General features: G+C 42.3%; 1 protein-coding gene and 1 long non-coding RNA gene across 2 annotated transcripts in view; both read right to left on the bottom strand.

Moving 5' to 3' along the window:
- LOC119862042 overlaps nt 1-4,054 on the bottom strand; it is a 42,497-nt gene extending 38,443 nt beyond the window's left edge. The window contains exon 1 of the long non-coding RNA XR_006274964.1: nt 3,016-4,054. This is a non-coding gene — a long non-coding RNA (uncharacterized LOC119862042). The remainder of the gene's footprint in view (nt 1-3,015) is intronic.
- Nucleotides 4,055-8,328: 4,274 nt separating this feature from the next.
- On the bottom strand, nt 8,329-14,656 carry BCL2L10 (BCL2 like 10). Its single transcript, XM_038420696.2, has 2 exons — nt 14,188-14,656; nt 8,329-9,505 (listed from the first exon to the last, which is right to left on the bottom strand). The coding sequence occupies exons 1-2, from the start codon at nt 14,602-14,604 to the stop codon at nt 9,374-9,376; spliced, it is 549 nt and encodes a 182-aa protein (XP_038276624.1). The 5' UTR covers nt 14,605-14,656; the 3' UTR covers nt 8,329-9,373.
- Between the last annotated feature and the right edge of the window lie 3,428 nt (nt 14,657-18,084).

The following is an 18,084-nucleotide window of genomic DNA, read 5'->3' as shown; positions in this document are numbered from 1 at the left end:
GGGCATGAGGGATTGGGGATGCAGGAGGGTGCTCTGGGCTGGAACCGAGGTGTTTGGAAGGCAGGAGGGGGATCAGGGCTGGGGCAGGGGGTTTGGGCATAGGGGGGGTCCGGGATGCAGGCTGTGGGTGGCGCTTACCTCAAGCAGCTCCTGGAAGCAGTGGCATGTCCCCCCTCTGGCCCCATCTGCAGGCGCCGCCCCGCAACTCCCATTGGCCGTGATTCCTGGCCAGTGGGAGCTGCAGGGGCGGTGCTTGGGGCAGGAGCAGCGTGCGGAATCCCCTGGCTGCCCCTACGTGTAGGAGCTGGACGGGGGACATGCTGCTGCTTGTGGGAGCTGCGCGGAGCAGGGCAAGCCCTCGACATTGCTCCCTGGCAGGAGCTCGAGGGCGGGATTAAAACATCTGAAGGGCCGGATGCGGCCCCCGGGCCTTATTCTATACTCAGAAAATGCATATCAAACACGAATCTCTGCAAGAATTCAAAAGGAACATACCAAAACGGTCAATCCCTATTGGCCAGAAAATATAACTAGATCTCCCTCCCCTACCATCAGCCAACCCCTCAGGAGTCCCTGCTGGATTAGACAGCCTGAGTGAACATGGATCCTTTGCACATTATTTTAGGGACCAAACTCAGGTTATGGCAAACTACAAGTAGGAACAGGCCCAAAGGCCAGCCCTTGAGCTGAAATGGCTGTGGGGCAGGGTGTTGCTCTAGGGAAAGACACTAATGGCATTCCAACTGCTTGTGGCTACCAAGATGAGCTACAGGGAAGGCATATCTAGAAGCCGAGAAATCGGCACATAAGCGTGCAGAATGGTAGTAACCATTCTTCCAGCCCATGAACTGCTACTCTGAGGCCTGACCACATGATGGGAGATGTATTTCATCCCCAATCACCACCCAAAACCCACTTTCTCAGGGCTTGTGTAGGAAGGAGCGCATCTCATCCTGAACAATGAGCATCCAGCATGCCACAGTGGAACTTCCTTGTTCTTTGTGAACATAGAGACACTGCACTTTAGCATGGTCCAGAGGCTAGGGCACTGCACTGGGAATCAATGAGATGGTGGTTGTATTCCCAGCTCTGCAACCTCTAGCTGTTTGATCTTGGGTAGGGTCGCTTAACCAATCCGTGCTTCAGTTTCCCCATCTGAAAATGGACATGACGATACTTACCACATTTGTAAGATGCTTTTCAAACTCAAGAAGAAAAGTTCTGTACATGTTTGTAAGTGTCAATTCATTGTTCCTAGTCATTAAAATATGCGGGGATTCTTTCAGGATAATCTTTAGGAAAGGACCAGCTAAAATTTAGAAATCATCCAGCCAACTAATTTCTTAACATGAAAATGGCAACTACAAAGAAGCCAACAAAAATGTTGCAGGTGACACTTTTTTGTTTGTACAGTACTTTGAAGAAGTAAAGCACACTAACTACTACTATTTAATAGAAAATTAAAACAGCTACATTTGCAAGAAACATAGCCTTTCAATCAGAATGTGGAGTACTATGTACAGCAACACACACACACACCCCATACCAAATCCTCCATTGGTGTAAATTGGTGGAGTTGAATTTCAATGAAACTACTGTCTGCTGATTTACCCCTGTGGAGGATTTGGTCCATCCCTACCCCATTCAGACCCCACAGGCTAACATAGATATCACACCACATTTAAAAGGAGACAGCATCAAAATAGCAGTACGTATAAGGGGTATGGGGGTATGGAGTTCGTCCAATACTCACTATATCTAGACTTACAATTGAAAGCACCTCCCATGTCCAGAAAAAAAAAAGCATGTCCAATCAAACACAGGAATTCTCCAAAGTGAGTTGTCAACATAGAATCATTAGAGGGTTGAAATGCAGAGGAGAACAAAAGTTGTCTACAGTACTTACAGTGGTTCTCTTAAAATATGCCTTTCCAATTTCCAATGCCGAGTCACTTACTACAGGAAATTATATGATTCTCATACTAGGCACAATCCCTCACTGAACCCCCCCCCCTTTTAAAATGGGTTATTTCCTAACCAATGCAAATAGATCATGCACTTCAAAAACGACCTAAAATGGGTGAAAAGCCAGAAACCACAAGCTAGCCAATCCACTAATGGTGGTTACATGATATAGTGCAGGAAATAAGAGCATAAATTACATGGGTACAAATGGACAACTTGAAGACCAGAAAGAATGTCAATGAAAATAAAGAAATACAAACACAGAGGGTCAAACTCTCGCTAATTTGAATAAAGCAAGCTAGACTGGGCCCAGGCAGGGAACTCTCTCACAAGAGGGATACTCTAATTGTTTCACTCTAAAAAGAATTTTTGAGAGAACGGATTTGACTTCAATATAATCATGATTGAAATACAACCAAAACCACCCCCCCACCATTTTGAAAGGGATTTATATGACACACACAGCTAGTTAAAGCCTAAAATAAAGGTTTTCTTTTATATTAAAAAAAGTTTTATAAGATTTGGTATTAATAGAAACATCTTCATGAACTCTAACAGTAAGTCAAGGATTACATTTTGGGTTAGGATTTAGACCTTTCCCATCAATGTGTGCTAGCCCAGCACAATAGCATTTTTGTGGTGTGTGAGATTGTCAGAGTGAAACAGTCTAGAAACATGCTGGAAAAAGTGAAACCCATGCTAGTTTATTTTCATCATCTAAGATGACTGGAACGTAAGAAAAAGGAAGAGAAAATTTAAAAACAACATCAAATAAATGTGATGTTTCAGACTATTTTTCTTGTCCATTTAGTCATTTGTTTGTCCCCTTTCCTTTTGTTCACCTTGGATAAAGGGGTTACATTCACAAGTTTTGTAATCTGATAAAAATTACCCTATGTTTTCAAACTTATATAGTGTTGAAAGGTCTCCAGACATTTTGAGGCCTGGTCTACACTATGGGGGGGGGGGGGGGTGGAAGATCAATCTAAGTTATGCAACTTCTGCTACATGAATAACGTAGCTGAAGTTGATGTACTTAGATCTACTTACCGTGGGATCCACACTACACTCTGTCGATGGGAGATGCTCTCCTATCGACTCTCCTTGCGCTTCTTGTTCAGATGGAGTACAGGAGTCGATGGAAGAGTGATTTGTGGTCGATTTAGCAGGTCTTCATGCATCGATCACCCTGTAAGTGTAGACAAGCCCTGAGTATTTCTCTTTTTAATTATTCTTACCCATGTGTCTATCCTGTCCCTGAAGTCAAAGACATGACTCATTCTTCAATGGGAACAGGATTGGGCCCTATAACAGCAACCCATGGTGGGAATACATTTAAAATAGAAGACTCTGTTAATGGAGCTGTCTGTATATATGTAAAAATAGTTAGATGGCAGTCCAGAATATTTAGCATAGTTCCAGTGGTTTATAGCACAGTAAGATTTCTTTTTGCTGTGTGATTCAATTGGCTTCCTTTGTGCAGCTCTAAGTCAGCCATCCACAGTCCCAATCCTGCAAAGACTTACGTACCTTATTAAAAAGTGGCAAATTCAAAGCTGATTTTAAAAACAACACCACCACACAATTAGACTATAGAACTCATTGCCACAGCATACTGAAGCCAAGAAATTTAGCAAGAATAAAAAAGGGGATTGGACTTCTATATAGATATCAAGAATATCCAGAATTCTAATAACAAATGCTAAAGGTTTTTGGAAGGGATATTAAATATCATGATTCAGAGCTAAAACCAATCTAACTCTTAGAGATCACGATGAGATCTAATGTGGGGGGGCAGATTATCTCATATCTACCTCGTGAGGAGTTCTAACATCTTCCTTGGAGCATCTGGTGTTGGTTAATGTCTGAGACAGGATTCTAGACTAGATGGACCTCAGTTTCAGTTCAGTAGGATACATGCTGGGTTCCTATAAGTGCTTAACTTTACATACACGAGGTATGTCCATTGACTTCAGTGTGTCTGCTCACCGGGTGTGAAGTTTAAGGAGGTATATTTGTTTTAGCAGAATAGGAATAAGAGAACATTTTCCCATGACAAAATCTTGCACATGCCTATAGACACTGTGAAAAACTGATTGTTCACAGTATCTGCAAGTTTGTGCTCCAGTTGGATTACATGAGTTACCGTTCATAGCGTCTGTAGGTTTGTGCTCCAGATGGATTACATGACAGTTACCATATGTTAATCCTAATAGCAAAAATATAAATATTTCAGGTATTATTTACAGCCCTGATTCTACAAACACTAAAGCAGGTGTGTAACTATACTCATGAGTAGTTCCACTGAAGTCAGTTAGGTCAATTTATAAGAACAAAGTTACAGATGTGTTAAGTGTTTATGGGATGAGGGTCTTTGTTATTTCTGAAGCACTTATCATAAAATAAACCTGAATGTTATATCTGAGTGCTTACTATTGAGAGCATCAACTTACCATTCCTTTCTTAGAGAAGTGTGTGGGGTTTTTTTAGGCAAGGTTTTGCTTCCTTTTATTTTTTGATGGCAAACAGGGAGCATGAAACATCAGTTGATTTAATCAATTAGTCTGCACTGTTTCATCCCTGGCTTTAAAAAACAAAACAATGTGAATGCTTAGACTAAAACTAAGAATCAACTCCTCAGTTGAAGCTGATGGAACCACATTGATTTATACTACCCAAGTTTTGTCCCTAATTAAGTCTTGTTATATTATACAATGCTGCTGTTGTAAAGAGAAAACAGCACTGTGTAGTGCAAAGAGAATAGCTATGTACTCTCTTTCTCAGTACCTTGGTAATAAGAAAATAGTCCTCCAAATGATATTCACATTACATCTTTTGTTCTTTGACTACTTCTTCACCAAAGCTCTGCTGCTCTAGTAGGATTAAACAAAATAATATCCATTTTCCTAGCTCTCAACTCATATTTTTGCCTTTGACTCCCCTATGGATTAGCAGCAAATAAACAAACATCCTTTGTGCTGAAACACAGTGCATGGAGAATACTCCACGAGACTGACATCAAAGCATCAGCCACACTTCACTTCTAAAAGGAAAAAAATTTAGTGTGAAGGCTGGTTGTGGCTTCATTCAAGGATATTTTCAGACTCTGGGTCATAATAGACATTTACTACTTTTCTCCACTGCCCTACTGTTGCAATCAGCAAAATAAGTTCTATGATTTTGTCTGCGTGTCTTGCCTTATCTAAAATTAAGAATTTCATGAGATTTTGTGCAAGATATTTGTGACCAAATGCATCTCTGTATTCACACCCTACACACTATTATAATAATCTTTGTACAAAATATGCCTTGTGAGGTATCATTTTAAAAAAACAACTCACTGGTCAATACTATCATGCTGAAATGTACGTAGCAATATTACATGTAAAGTTATGAATTGCCCCATATGATGCTGTTAGCACATGTTCAAACCCATGAAGCCCAACTAGGCAGAAGTTGTTAAACAGATCTAGCCTAAACACAGAAGTGTGTGTTTATCTCAGTTTACATATAAGCAATAAACAGGGTCTGGGGGACAGCAACGGGGGTAAACTAGTTTCTCCAGAACGAAGGACAAGCTGATGCCTCTAGCCTAGTGGTTTTCAAACTGTGGATCACGAGCCAGTACTAGGTCGTGGAATGGAAGGCACTGGGTCATGGCAGCTCTGGTCAGCTCTGCTGACCGGGCCGTTAAAAGTCCCATCAGGGGTGCTGCCCAGCTAAGGCAGGCTAGTCCTTATTTGTTCTGACACCATACTGCGCCCCAGAATGGGGCAGAAGCAGGTTTGGCTCCTTTATTGGTTCCTGGTCAATGGAAGTGCAAAACCGGTGCTTGGGGCAGGGGCAGGGTATGGAGCCCCGAGGGTGAGGGGCAAAAACACCCTAGGTTATCTTTTTTACTTAAGACAAAGAAACACGCCTTTTGACTTTGGGAGGGATCCTGACATGAAAATTTGGTTAGGAATGTTGCTGTGAAAATGTTTTTATCTTGAACTAAGTTTTAGGTCTTAGAAAATTTTATCTTTATTTCTCTTTTAACCATTTTGGACTTTAATACCTTGCACTCACTTAAAAATATTTGTATACATAAATTTTAATAGTTAAAATTAATCCAGTGCTGTATTTAAACTGAGCTGTTTGGAAGGTTGTTGGATATTTACCTCTTACAGGGCAAAGGGATCTATAATATCTGAACAGTCCAGGAGAGGGTAGGCCCGTGCAGAACGAACACACACACATGAAAATTTGTAATTGGGAGTGTGTTGAGGTCACCCTGCAGGTAGTAACTATGGTTGCAAGGGTCAGAGTTGCTGGACCAGGACTGCAGCTAGACAGACACTCAGGATATGACCTGCCTACTTTTTGTGTAACTCCAACCCTGGGCCACTCAACAGCAAAGTACGGTGAGGGAGCCCAGGTTGCAGGGCAGGTAATGACAACCCTTCACTGGTCTGCATACTGGAATGAGACAATTTTATCTTTGCCCAACTTGAAATATGAGCAAAAGGGATAGGAGCCAGGATATACACATTTCCATACGTATTTAACCTTATTTTGCAAGCAAAAAAATCTGAGTATATATAGAGCTACTTGAGAAACTAAAGTTTTAATTCCTTTTTGTCACTATCACATGATATTCCTGTTACAGAAAACATAGGGAAGTACTCAGGTGACTGATTTTGGGAAACCACCATTATTTCCTTGTGTTATTCTCACTTACTGATAAGTAACCTGTTTTGGGCACTACAACTGCAGTTACCAATAAACATGGTTTGGCACAAGTCTAACTACTCCTCTCCCCCAGAGGAAGTCTCTTAAGGTGATCGATGGGCAGATTTACACATAGAGCAACTATTTCAATTATGAACCAAGGGAAGGGACCACACCTTGTAATAAGCAGATGCAGTGCCTTGAACAATAAGGCCTGAATCTCCCATTGACACTGAATTCGCAGGGTTAGACAACAGAAAACAAGTACACATTTTTATTCTGAATGAACAGCATTGAGGGGAAGATAACATTCTCTCCATCCTCTCTGGAACTTGCCAACTCTGAATAAATAATATTGTCTTTTGTTAGTTTCCCTGCATTTTTATTCATGATTAGCACAATGGAGTTCTACATAAGATATAAATTACAGTGCAGGGGTCTCAATACCAGAGAGAGTAGCACCAGGGAAACCGCTCTCCCCATTATTACTTCATTTACACCCCTACGCAAACACCTTGGCATTAACAACAGAGAAGCAAAGGGTAGAGCAGTTGCAATAGTTCATTGCAACTTCTTAGTTTTTAAGTTAACTGATGTCTACCAAAACTTCACCTTGAATCTTGTTCACATTTGCACAGCAAAACAATACTCCAGGAGCAACAGGATTGTGTTTTTTGGAGGGGAGCACTGAGGAGATGTTAGATAATATTTGGAACAAGGGTGGCAGAGGGACAACTACCCAGTGTGTGAAATGCTGGTAAGAGTATATTCATCTGGGAGGATAACAGGAAAATTACAGCAGTTTGTTTATTTTGTCTTCAGCTACACAATACTCTGGTCTCAGACAGACAGACATCCCAGCCTCATATTAGCCACCCCTTTGTAGTATGTGCTTTGCAACCATTTGTGTATTTATCTGTATAAGTGTGCAATTTAAGAAACCCTGAAAGTTCCACAAGCATTTTACAGAATGGGGCCTGGGGGATATTTTAAACACGCTAAGCCTAAGGCCTTGAAGAATTTAAGCCAATAAAGTTTTAGATGGGTTTAAAAAACTGTAAACCCCACCAAGTAGGGAGGAAAGGGAGATAAGGGGTAGAACATAAGTGGTCTGTCTTTAATGCAGGTCTCTCTCTACGTAGTGCCTAATAGAAGTATCACGGTTCTTAAGAAAGAATGATAAGCTTCTACCTCCATGCAAGACTTACCAGCACTTCTTCATAATTTTCATTTTCTGTTCTTAATTGAGCTCTATCCTCTTAGCACAGGAATCTGGACAATACAAATAGCTAGCTGCAATGCAGGCCAGTATTGAAGAATACTTTTAATTACAATTCTTCTGAATCCTTCCACCTATGTAGTCAGTCACTGATTTATTTCTTAAGACTCTATTTGCAAAAATATTAGTCTGTAGAGATGGGGGTGGGGGTGGTTCTTAAGGGCCCTTCACTAAACCGAGCTGCAGGAAGTGGTTACAGATAGAACTGTTAAGAGAGATTTGCACATTGCTGCAAAGCCACAAGCTCCCTTTTGTTTGCTGTCAAAACACTCAAAAAAAAGGTAGAGGTAAGTTACGCATTCAGGTAAACGGTTAACGTTCATGCTTCAAACAGGTATGCCGGTCATCTGAATAAATCCAGGAAGATTTAACTCTTTAAAATAAAAATACTTAATAGTATTTATTCACCATATTAAGTCACCACAGTAAAATTGTACAAGCTACAAGTAACCCAGGAAAGTTAAAAGCTACTAGAAACAATAGAAAGAAATACACAGCTTGTTGACAACAGACTAACACTGTTAGATCAAGGGAGACAATGGTTGATATACACTAGAGAGATCATGAGAACCTGTATTCAAAATGAAATTTCAAACAAAAATAAAGATGTCATGGCTACAAGTATTATACAGTGATAAATACTTCAAAAATATATTAAGATATATGGAAATTCTGGTTTTGACAGGGAAATCCAGAGAAATTCCAGCCTTCAATGGATTTCCAAATATACCAATTAAAGTTTTCAATAGTTAAATTCCTTTCAGTAAGAACAGATTTTGCAGCCATTTCTGCTTTTATATCAGTCCTCACCTATTTGTAGTGTAGACTACTATTCTTAGTCATATTTCCCTAATATTAAGCCATAATGTTCTTTACAACATAGGTACTCATTGCTCTAGACTAACCAATGAATTGCCTCTCAGTATTATGTGCAGTGCATCACATTTGGAGTTATAAACCATATTACATTACAGTTAGTGTTAGCTCACCTTACAGCATAGCTGAAGTTGTGTTCTAAAGTTACTCCCATTTAAACAAAATATCTTGAACAAAGGGTTTGGTTGCAAGACTGCCACGGCTTATTCTAGCATAACATTGAATACTCTGAAGTTACAGTACATGAATGAACTATGGCAATATTTAGATTACATCTTTCAAAGAAAGAGGTCCAGAGGATGGTCAGAGCCGATAAGCAACGTGTACATGCACAAATGGTGGCTTAGGTACACATTTTCATTTGTGCTGTTACTGGGTAGCAAGTAAAGCAGTTTATAGCCAAGGATGTGGTAAGACAATTCTCCAAGCCAGTTAAAAAATATAAACTTCTATCTTCTTAAAGAGTCAATCCTATAGAAAATAGACTGAAATCTAATTGGCAGTTTGTTGAGTACTTTTCATTGCAAGTTCCACTGGATCAGCCTATCGTACAGCCAAGAGAACAGCTAATCCTGCTAGTCCAAACCCTGCTGCTGCCATGATCGCACTGCTTATGGTACTGTTCTGGTCAGTTGGTTGAGAGCCATGTCCATTGAAGAAATGGCAGAAGCCATCCTAGAAAAGCAAAAGAAAGTGAGAATTTGAGTCTACTTGGGGTAAAGTAAAAACAACCATGCTTTGGTTATTTCAGTTGTTCACTACTAGAAGACAGATATCTGTAAACATGGTTTACAGTGCAACAACCACCTTCCTAGATGGAGACATTTAGTATTTCACTAATATATTTTTGCTTTTTTATGCAAGTCTCTGAATAGAGCTGGTTGTATTTTTTCTTCATTCACGCCTAGGAGAATATTTGAAACAGTGCATGGAAATTTCCACTTGAGATAGAAGTCTTAATGCGGCCCCTTCTCCCAGTTCCATGCACGATTCTGATTACACATGCTACTTGGAAAGTCTGCAAGTAACTCAATTCAGAGTTGACCTATGACAGAATGAAGCTGGCAGCTGCTCTTCCAGATCTTTATTCATGATAATCAAGAGTGGCAGTAATACAACACCAGATGGTCATGTTTGAACTCTGTTTGGCAGATATCTATGTAAACAAGTTATGCTCTTAATTTCTTCCGGAACTTTGTTCTTTACACTTTAATTTGTGCAAACAGTTAATGCATTTTTTGGTAAATGATAGTTTACATTTTAGCCAACAGTCATATTTCAATTAGCATTCAGGTGAGCAAGTGATCACTTAAAAAACACACAACTAACTTTTCCAAAAGGCAAAATAATGAAGCCAAAGGCTCTTAGAAAAGTTTATTTTATTCTTATTTGTACCAGCATCAAATGATCAGTACTATTTAAAATGATGTTTAAGAGATTGTTTAAAATGTCTCAGGTTTCAGAGTAGCAGCCGTGTTAGTCTGTATTCGCAAAAAGAAAAGGAGTACTTGTGGCACCTTAGAGACTAAAATTTATTAGAGCATAAGCTTTTGTGAGCTACAGCTCACTTCATCGGATGCATCCGATGAAGTGAGCTGTAGCTCACGAAAGCTCATGCTCTAATAAATTTGTTAGTCTCTAAGGTGCCACAAGTACTCCTTTTCTTTTTAAAATGTCTGAAATTGAACTAAATGCCTGGTATTCCACAATCATTTTGACCGTTCTCCAGATGTGTATTCCAAGTACAATAGAAAACTGTGCTTTGAGTCATATACAATGATTTTGGGAATACAATTGATCAGATTTTTTTTTTTTTAATTATTATTTACTCAGAGAGCCCCATCAATGCAATGACAGTTTTGGGAGCAAGTGGGGAACACTGCGTACCTCAAAGGAATCAAGCATATAGCTTAGTGGTGACTTGATATACAAATGAAATTCAAGACTTGCATGCAAATTCTGGACTATAAATATTTGGTGTTCCTACTTTGAAGTGTGTTGCTGAACTTAATAAAATAATCTGGTCTACATCTGTACTTTACTTTTCGGTTAAGCCTAGGGCCAAATCCTTGGCCCAGCGAAGTCAACAGTAAGATTTTCATGGACTTAATAAGGACAGGATTTGATACAAAGGTATTAGAAGTCAAAATGCGTTTGCTTAACTGATTTCTGAGAGCTTTAAACAAGACTAGCCCAACAGCATGTCAGCACACTTCTAGAAAGTGCATCTAGCATATTTCATATCCCTCATATCCTTAGTATGTTACTTGTTGGTTAAGGTATCTGCTAAAACACAAGGCAAACAGAGTCTTCTCTTAATTGAAAGAAGGGCATAGCATTTGAGTACTTCACACTGCACACAAGCTTGTTTGCATGTTAACAGAAAAAAATAACTTAAAGCTACATTGTGGCTTTGAAATGTAGTTTGTTGATTGCTTAACATTCAGAGAGACTAAATGACATGTTCTTGGAACCCTTGCCCAAATTCTTTCATTCAGTATATAATCAGACTTCAGCAGACTCTCTGCCTGAAGGGAAAAAAAAAACCCCAGATGTTCCTCTCCTAGGTTTTATTTGAAAATGGAGATCTGAATGCTTGGATACGAGTAACTGCATTACAAAGTGGTACCAAGTTCCTAGGTTGATGCTGGTGCTGCACTCTCCTAGGTCTGTTGCTAGGAATTCTGGGGACATATCCCATGGTTCTTTGTGCTGAGTGAACTGTGAGAACTTGTCTGTCCTGGGCACATGGAAGAATTGTGGGAGGGAACTGAAACTATCAGCACTTGGGCTGTGTAGTAACTGCAAAGTGGGTTGGTTACCAGCTCAAGTAAAAGCAGATCTTGGCTCTAACCCACACACCCCAGTTATATCAGCTAGCCTAGATTGAAAGCACCACCAAATTCAGTTGAGGGGTCTGTGTGCAGATTGGAGAGGGTTGAGGACAACACTCAAGAAAGAGCCCAGGCAAACTCTTCTGTGAAGATATACCCATATATTGTAATCACATTTTAATATTAAAGTCCAATGATGATAGGAAATAAATTTTCCCTATCATTTAGTGGCTGAATTATGCCTTGAAGCATGAGGGTGGGCAGTCTTTTTAAAGTCTTATCTAATGTAGGAGTGGATGTTCTTATCAAATGAAGCATTCCATTTTTGAATCCTACTAAGTTTTAGATTCAACTCCATAGCAATGGACTTCCACAAGATTGCTTCCTGTTACTTTTTAATTTCATTGGGTGTTCTATTTTGAAACAACCCAGTTTAATTTATGTAAGAAACATAACACCTCCATTATATCTTCTCTACCAGGATTTTGTCTCCATGTGTCAGACTTGTATTAAAAAAAGTAACATGTAGCAGATTTATATTTTGTTGCAAAACGTTTGGCAGCAAGGAACTAACCTAGGTAAAAAAATTATATGTGAACTAATCCCTGTTCCAACCTAGTTTTACAGTCTGACTGGGTTTCAGACTGCAACGTTTGTACGAATTTAGATGCATCTTTTCACATTTAGCAATAATTATGAAGTGGTGCTACTGTGTGTGACCACCTTTTGGGAACACTTCCTCCACTGAATTGCCTGAAATAAGACACCTTGAGTATACTAAATACGTCCTGACTCCTCTCCAACCGGATTAGAGCAAACAGCTTGTGCAGCTGCAATCCTACTAATAGGGTTCCATCATCTAATCTCTACTGGTGGAAACAGGCAGAGCCTGAGCAGTGACTATGATCCAGGGTCTCCATGAAGTCCTGCTAAAGTGATAAACAGAGTCTCATTTTTAGCCCAAATACTTGTTTCAAAGGCTTCATGTCATGCATTGCATAGTTTATAGAGTGCAAACCAATTCCAGACACCAATTTAAATGGTGCTTCAACTTCACTGTTAAAACAACAGGGTAGTAAAGATATCAAAATCTTGTCTACATGATAACTTCCATCAGTTTAACTCCCAGTGGTAACAAGTCTACTGGGCAACACTTTAATCTGTTTAATGCTTCATCACAGCTAGCCAAGATACAACTTCAGTTTGCCTGTCCCTCTTGACCTCCTTACCCACAGAGTGTATACTACAAAGAATACCATACAAAGAAACAGGAGATTTTACGAATTTAGTTAGCAAAGTTTTACACTCCATTCTCCCAGTTTGCATAAGCAAATTAAGTTATGAGACTAGACAGTGACAAGTTCTCTAAATATCCCACAGTTTATCGGTCACTGTGGCCATCTATACTATAATGCACAGCCACATTGACAAGACATTTCAGCATTTTAAAATTAGTGTCAGAAACCTGGTTCTGCTGGATCTGTAGCATTCAACACTCATTCTAGCAAACGCTGCATCTATAGAAACAAGCTTGGAAGCTGTAATTCACCATTGGTGGAAGCAGCAGTAGCACTGAGACACGGAAAGAACTTTAGTGTTACTAAAGTCTCATCTATATTAGAGCATCCACTATGGATAAATAACAATTAAGTTATTAGTGTGTACAAGGTAGTGCAATGCTGTGTCTAGTGTCCTTTCTTGCAATGGGTGTTAAATTTATCTGAGTGACCCCATCCATGCTAGTGACACAAACACTGGCTTGTCAGAGCACTACCTGACATCAGTTGTCCCACATGACTGAAAATCCCAGATCCTGTCTGCATTAAATAGAGCTGTGCTAGGAAGTGTCCCCCACTCGCCTGTATGGGAGATGATCTAGTTGGATAACATTGTTTGAAACTAAGCATAGCAGGCCCCTACACTACAATATGCCAGACTATCAGTAACAAAAGGCGCCCCCTCTCCCCCTCAAGGTAGGGAGAAGGGGTTTGGTAAATGGACTGCCTAGGGAGGTCAGGAAGCTCTTTCACTAGGGGATGGTTAAACAACAACGCCTACATCTCGGCAGCGGGTTACACAAGAGGACCTTGCGGTCCCTTCTAACCGCATGGGTCTCGGATTCTACTGGGAGCGGGGAATCGCACCGGGGTCAGGGAAGCTCCAGGCCACAGCATCCTCCTCAGGGCCTGGGACAGCATAGCTCCCATATATGGAAAAAATACCCAGCCTTGCGTGCAGACCGAGTCACCCTCCCCCGGAACCCCAGAGCGCGCGGGGCAGCTGCTCCCGCCGGGAAGGCCCTTGGAGCGGAGCGCGCTGCGCTGGGGAAGGGGCCCACACGCCAAAGGGGCGCTCTCCAGCGGGCAGCGGAATGGGAGAGTTTCTATGGTTAGTACCCGGCTCAGGTCAGAGCCTCCCCCAGCGGGCGGCAGCCCCCGGCCAGGGCGCGACCACGCGGCTCCAGTGCCGTGGGCTACACGGTCCCCAGCCCGGCCGCTGCAAACCGGCCCGGCCCGGCCTTACCCAGCCGCCGTGCGCCTCCAGCCACTCGCGCTTCTCCTCGGCCAGGTAGGCGGCCAGCACCTCGGCCAAGCGGCCCGCCTCCTCTCGGCTGCCCTGCTCGGCCAGCGCCGCCGCCAGGCTCCCCGCGAACACCACCAGCGCCAGCACCCGGCCCCAGTTCAGGCCGCCCTCCGCCTCCAGCTGCTCCGCCACCCGGCTCAGCAGCGCCGCCGGCTCCCGCCGCTCGTCCAGGGCCAGCGGGCGGCAGGCGCGGAAGAAGGGCCGCTCCCGGCTCTCCAGCTCGCTGGCCGCCCGCCGCAGCGTCTCGGCGGCGGGGCTGGGCGGCGGCGGCGGCGGCGGCAGCGCCGGGTCCCCCAGGCGGTGCTGGAAGTAATCGCCCAGCAGCAGCGCCGTCTGCTCCTTCAGCGAGCCCGGCATGGCTGAGCCTGCAGCCTCGCCGCCGCGGACTAAGCCGCTGCCCCCGCCGCGCCCACGTGTCCCCGGCATTGTCCGCCCCGCCCCGGCCCGGCCCGGCCCGCCAGGCCGCAGCTCACAGCCGGCCGCTAGGGGCCGCGTCCTGCGGCTGCCGCCCGGCGGCGCGTACCTGGGCCCCAGGCGTTCGTGGCCGGCCCCGGGTGCGGGTCGGGAGAGGATCTCGGCACTGGGGCGCCCATGTCCGGAGAATGGGGCGGATGGGTACCTGGGCACTAAGGGGCCGCCGTCCACCCGGGCACTAGGGGGCTGTATCCTGCCCCGGGGCGTGGGAGGGTATCTGGGAGTCTGCATCCTGCCCCGGGTGCAGGTACCCAGGCACTAGGGGGCCGTGTCCTGCCCTGGGAATGGGGCAGGTGGGTACCTAGGCACTAGGGGCCACCTTTTACCCCAGGGTGGGTACCCGGGCACTAGGGGGCTCTGTCCTGCCCAGGGGTGGAGCAGGAGGGTATCCGGGCACTAGGGAGGGCCAGGGAGATGACTTTGTATTTGATAAATGTTCGCCATGCACCTCATAGTAAGGGACCTTTCCAGTGCTTATTACAATACTCTGTCCTATTAATATGATTTCTAAACTAAAATATCAGGCAGAAAACATGGTAACTTTCCTGCCATGTTAATAAAAACAGCCTAGCCAGAGTCTTCTCTCAGGACAGTACACACAGTTTTTGTACTGGTATAACTTTGTTAGTTAGGGATGTGATTTTTTTTTTTTTAACTACCATGATTATAACCCCTAGGGTGGATGCACTTGTATTGGCATTCCCTTTCCTGCACAGGAATAAGCTATATTGGTACTACATTCACACTCAGGCCTTGAAACCAGTATAGTTAAAGCAGTTCAGTTTTTGTGCGTAGACAAGCCCCCACTTTATCTCCGTGTAAATCAAGAGTAAGAGGGGATCCATGCTCATTGTTTCTTGGTGCTTATATTTTCATTAGTATGCTTAGGCACAATTCACCACTGCTGAACCTTCAGTGTTATTTATAAGCCAGATCCTGTTCCCAGGAAAACTGAAGGGAGCAGGATTTGACCTGTAAAAATAACATACATATCCACTTCAGAAATGTGGATGAATTTTGTGGTAACAACAGGGTTTCCGCTGCATGTGGTTACACACCCATTTCCATATTTCTCCTTCATTAGAAGCCAAACGGATGTGATTGCACTTACAAATTCTTGACCTGCCTGACATCTTTGGAAAATAACACACCAAATACACAGCATCCACCTGGACTCCTATAAATGCCAAAAAATATACTGGATTCTTTTTAGACAAATATCAGAGTGAAATTAATCATGTGCAATGTAAACTAATTGCATTTACTCTTAAAAAAAGAGGCAAGAGATGCAACTTAAGATATAAAATATCAAAGCATTCAGGTGTTGTCAACAAGCTGTGAGTTGTAGGATAAAAACTATTACATTAAAAAAAGTGGGAGATGAAAACAGTTTCCAGAATTATGAACAAATTAATGGTTGAAAATCTCCAAGTGGCTGTTATTTATTTCCAGATCCACAGACAATCCAGATGTATTTACTGTATAGGTCAATTGTCTCACAAAAATAATCCGGGGTGGTACCGTTAAGCCCAGGCTTGAATCTGTAGATATACCAATAAAATTCTGGCACGTATTAAAACATTACTGGTCCAATCCTGCCCAGCCAAAACTGCTATTTAAGCCATGGGAATTGCAGGTGCACAAGGGAATATTGGCTGGCTGGGTTTTGCATTTACCAAAACAACAAAATGACATTTTCTTTTACATGGGCTTGTGGCTAAAGGTCCTACAAAATTTAGAGCTCAGAGTCATTTCTTTTATGAGAGCCGCTGGGCCAAATTCAGAGGTGCTTTTCAAGTATCTATTTTTAGGCAAGATTAAAATAAACGTAGTGCATTGGGTTAGTGGCTATACAGTGCAGCATATGGGGATGGGGAGAGGGAGGCAGAGAAGACTCAATATATACAAAAGTATTCTTATTAGCCAATGCTCAAATCAGCTGGCTGGGTTTTGCATTTACCAAAACAACACAATGACATTTTCTTTTACATGGGCTTGTGGCTAAAGCTCCTACAAAATTTAGAGCTCAGAGTCATTTCTTTTATGAAGCCGCTGGGCCAAATTCAGAGGTGCTTTTCAAGTATCTATTTTTAGGCAAGATTAAAATAAACGTAGTGCATTGGGTTAGTGGCTATACAGTGCAGCATATGGGGATGGGGAGAGGGAGGCAGAGAAGACTCAATATATACAAAAGTATTCTTATTAGCCAATGCTCAAATCAGCTGGCTGGGTTTTGCATTTACCAAAACAACACAATGACATTTTCTTTTACATGGGCTTGTGGCTAAAGCTCCTACAAAATTTAGAACTCAGAGTCATTTCTTTTATGAGAGCCGCTGGGCCAAATTCAGAGGTGCTTTTCAAGTATCTATTTTTAGGCAAGATTAAAATAAACGTAGTGCATTGGGTTAGTGGCTATACAGTGCAGCATATGGGGATGGGGAGAGGGAGGCAGAGAAGACTCAATATATACAAAAGTATTCTTATTAGCCAATGCTCAAATCAGAGCAACTGGATTCCTGGAGGATTGGAAGGAGGATTCAGTACCTTTCACTGTGAGGTCATGAGTTCAACTCCAGCCCAGGCTGGTAATGACCAAAATAGCTGGCTCTTTGGTGGCTCATGAGAATGGAGTTGGTGGCAGTCCAGATGTCCAATACCACTATTGTTGATAAGCGTCAATCTCAGCAAAGAGGCCAATAAGAGTAACTAACTGCGATGTACCCTGCGATGAAGTACCCTCTCACTCCTAGAGATGAACCCTTTAGAATAGGATCAAGACCCATTACAGGGCAGCTAATGTTGCTGTCTTTGCTGTACCTGTCCTGTGCGAAAGGGAAATCTTCTATCTTGAAGACTACATTACTTTTTATGAACAGCAAATCTACTCAGAAATAGTCTAAAAATATAGATATTTGGAATCAATCCGATTGCAGCTTGTTGTGGTTAGATCACTATCAAGAACTGGCCCGTTCTCCTGGGTTCATCACCAGGGCAAACTCAGTGCAACAACCCCATATAAGGTAATTGATTTTTTACCAGGGAAATTTAACTTTGGTTTATGAGTTAAATTTTGGATAAGAAACCTGGGACGTTACCTTTTTCTTTTCACTAGGGCAACTGTATAAAATTGTTTAAATCAGAGCTTTTCCCTGTAATTGTAAATCTTCCAGCAGGAATTTTCTATGGCATTTCCCATGGCAAGAGAGATATCCAGTAACTACTTCTCTAGCATGTTCCTGTTCCTCCCTTCCTGTTTATACATTAATTTTGTTTAACAGAACGAAGCAGTGCATGTTTGACAGTGAATTGGCCCTTGATGTAGCTTCCCTTTTATACTCAGCACTTTGAACATGTTTATGG

This window comes from Dermochelys coriacea, chromosome 10 (assembly GCF_009764565.3).
Source record: "Dermochelys coriacea isolate rDerCor1 chromosome 10, rDerCor1.pri.v4, whole genome shotgun sequence".
NCBI lineage: Eukaryota > Metazoa > Chordata > Testudines > Dermochelyidae > Dermochelys > Dermochelys coriacea.
This window is presented reverse-complemented; position numbering and strand designations above follow the sequence as displayed.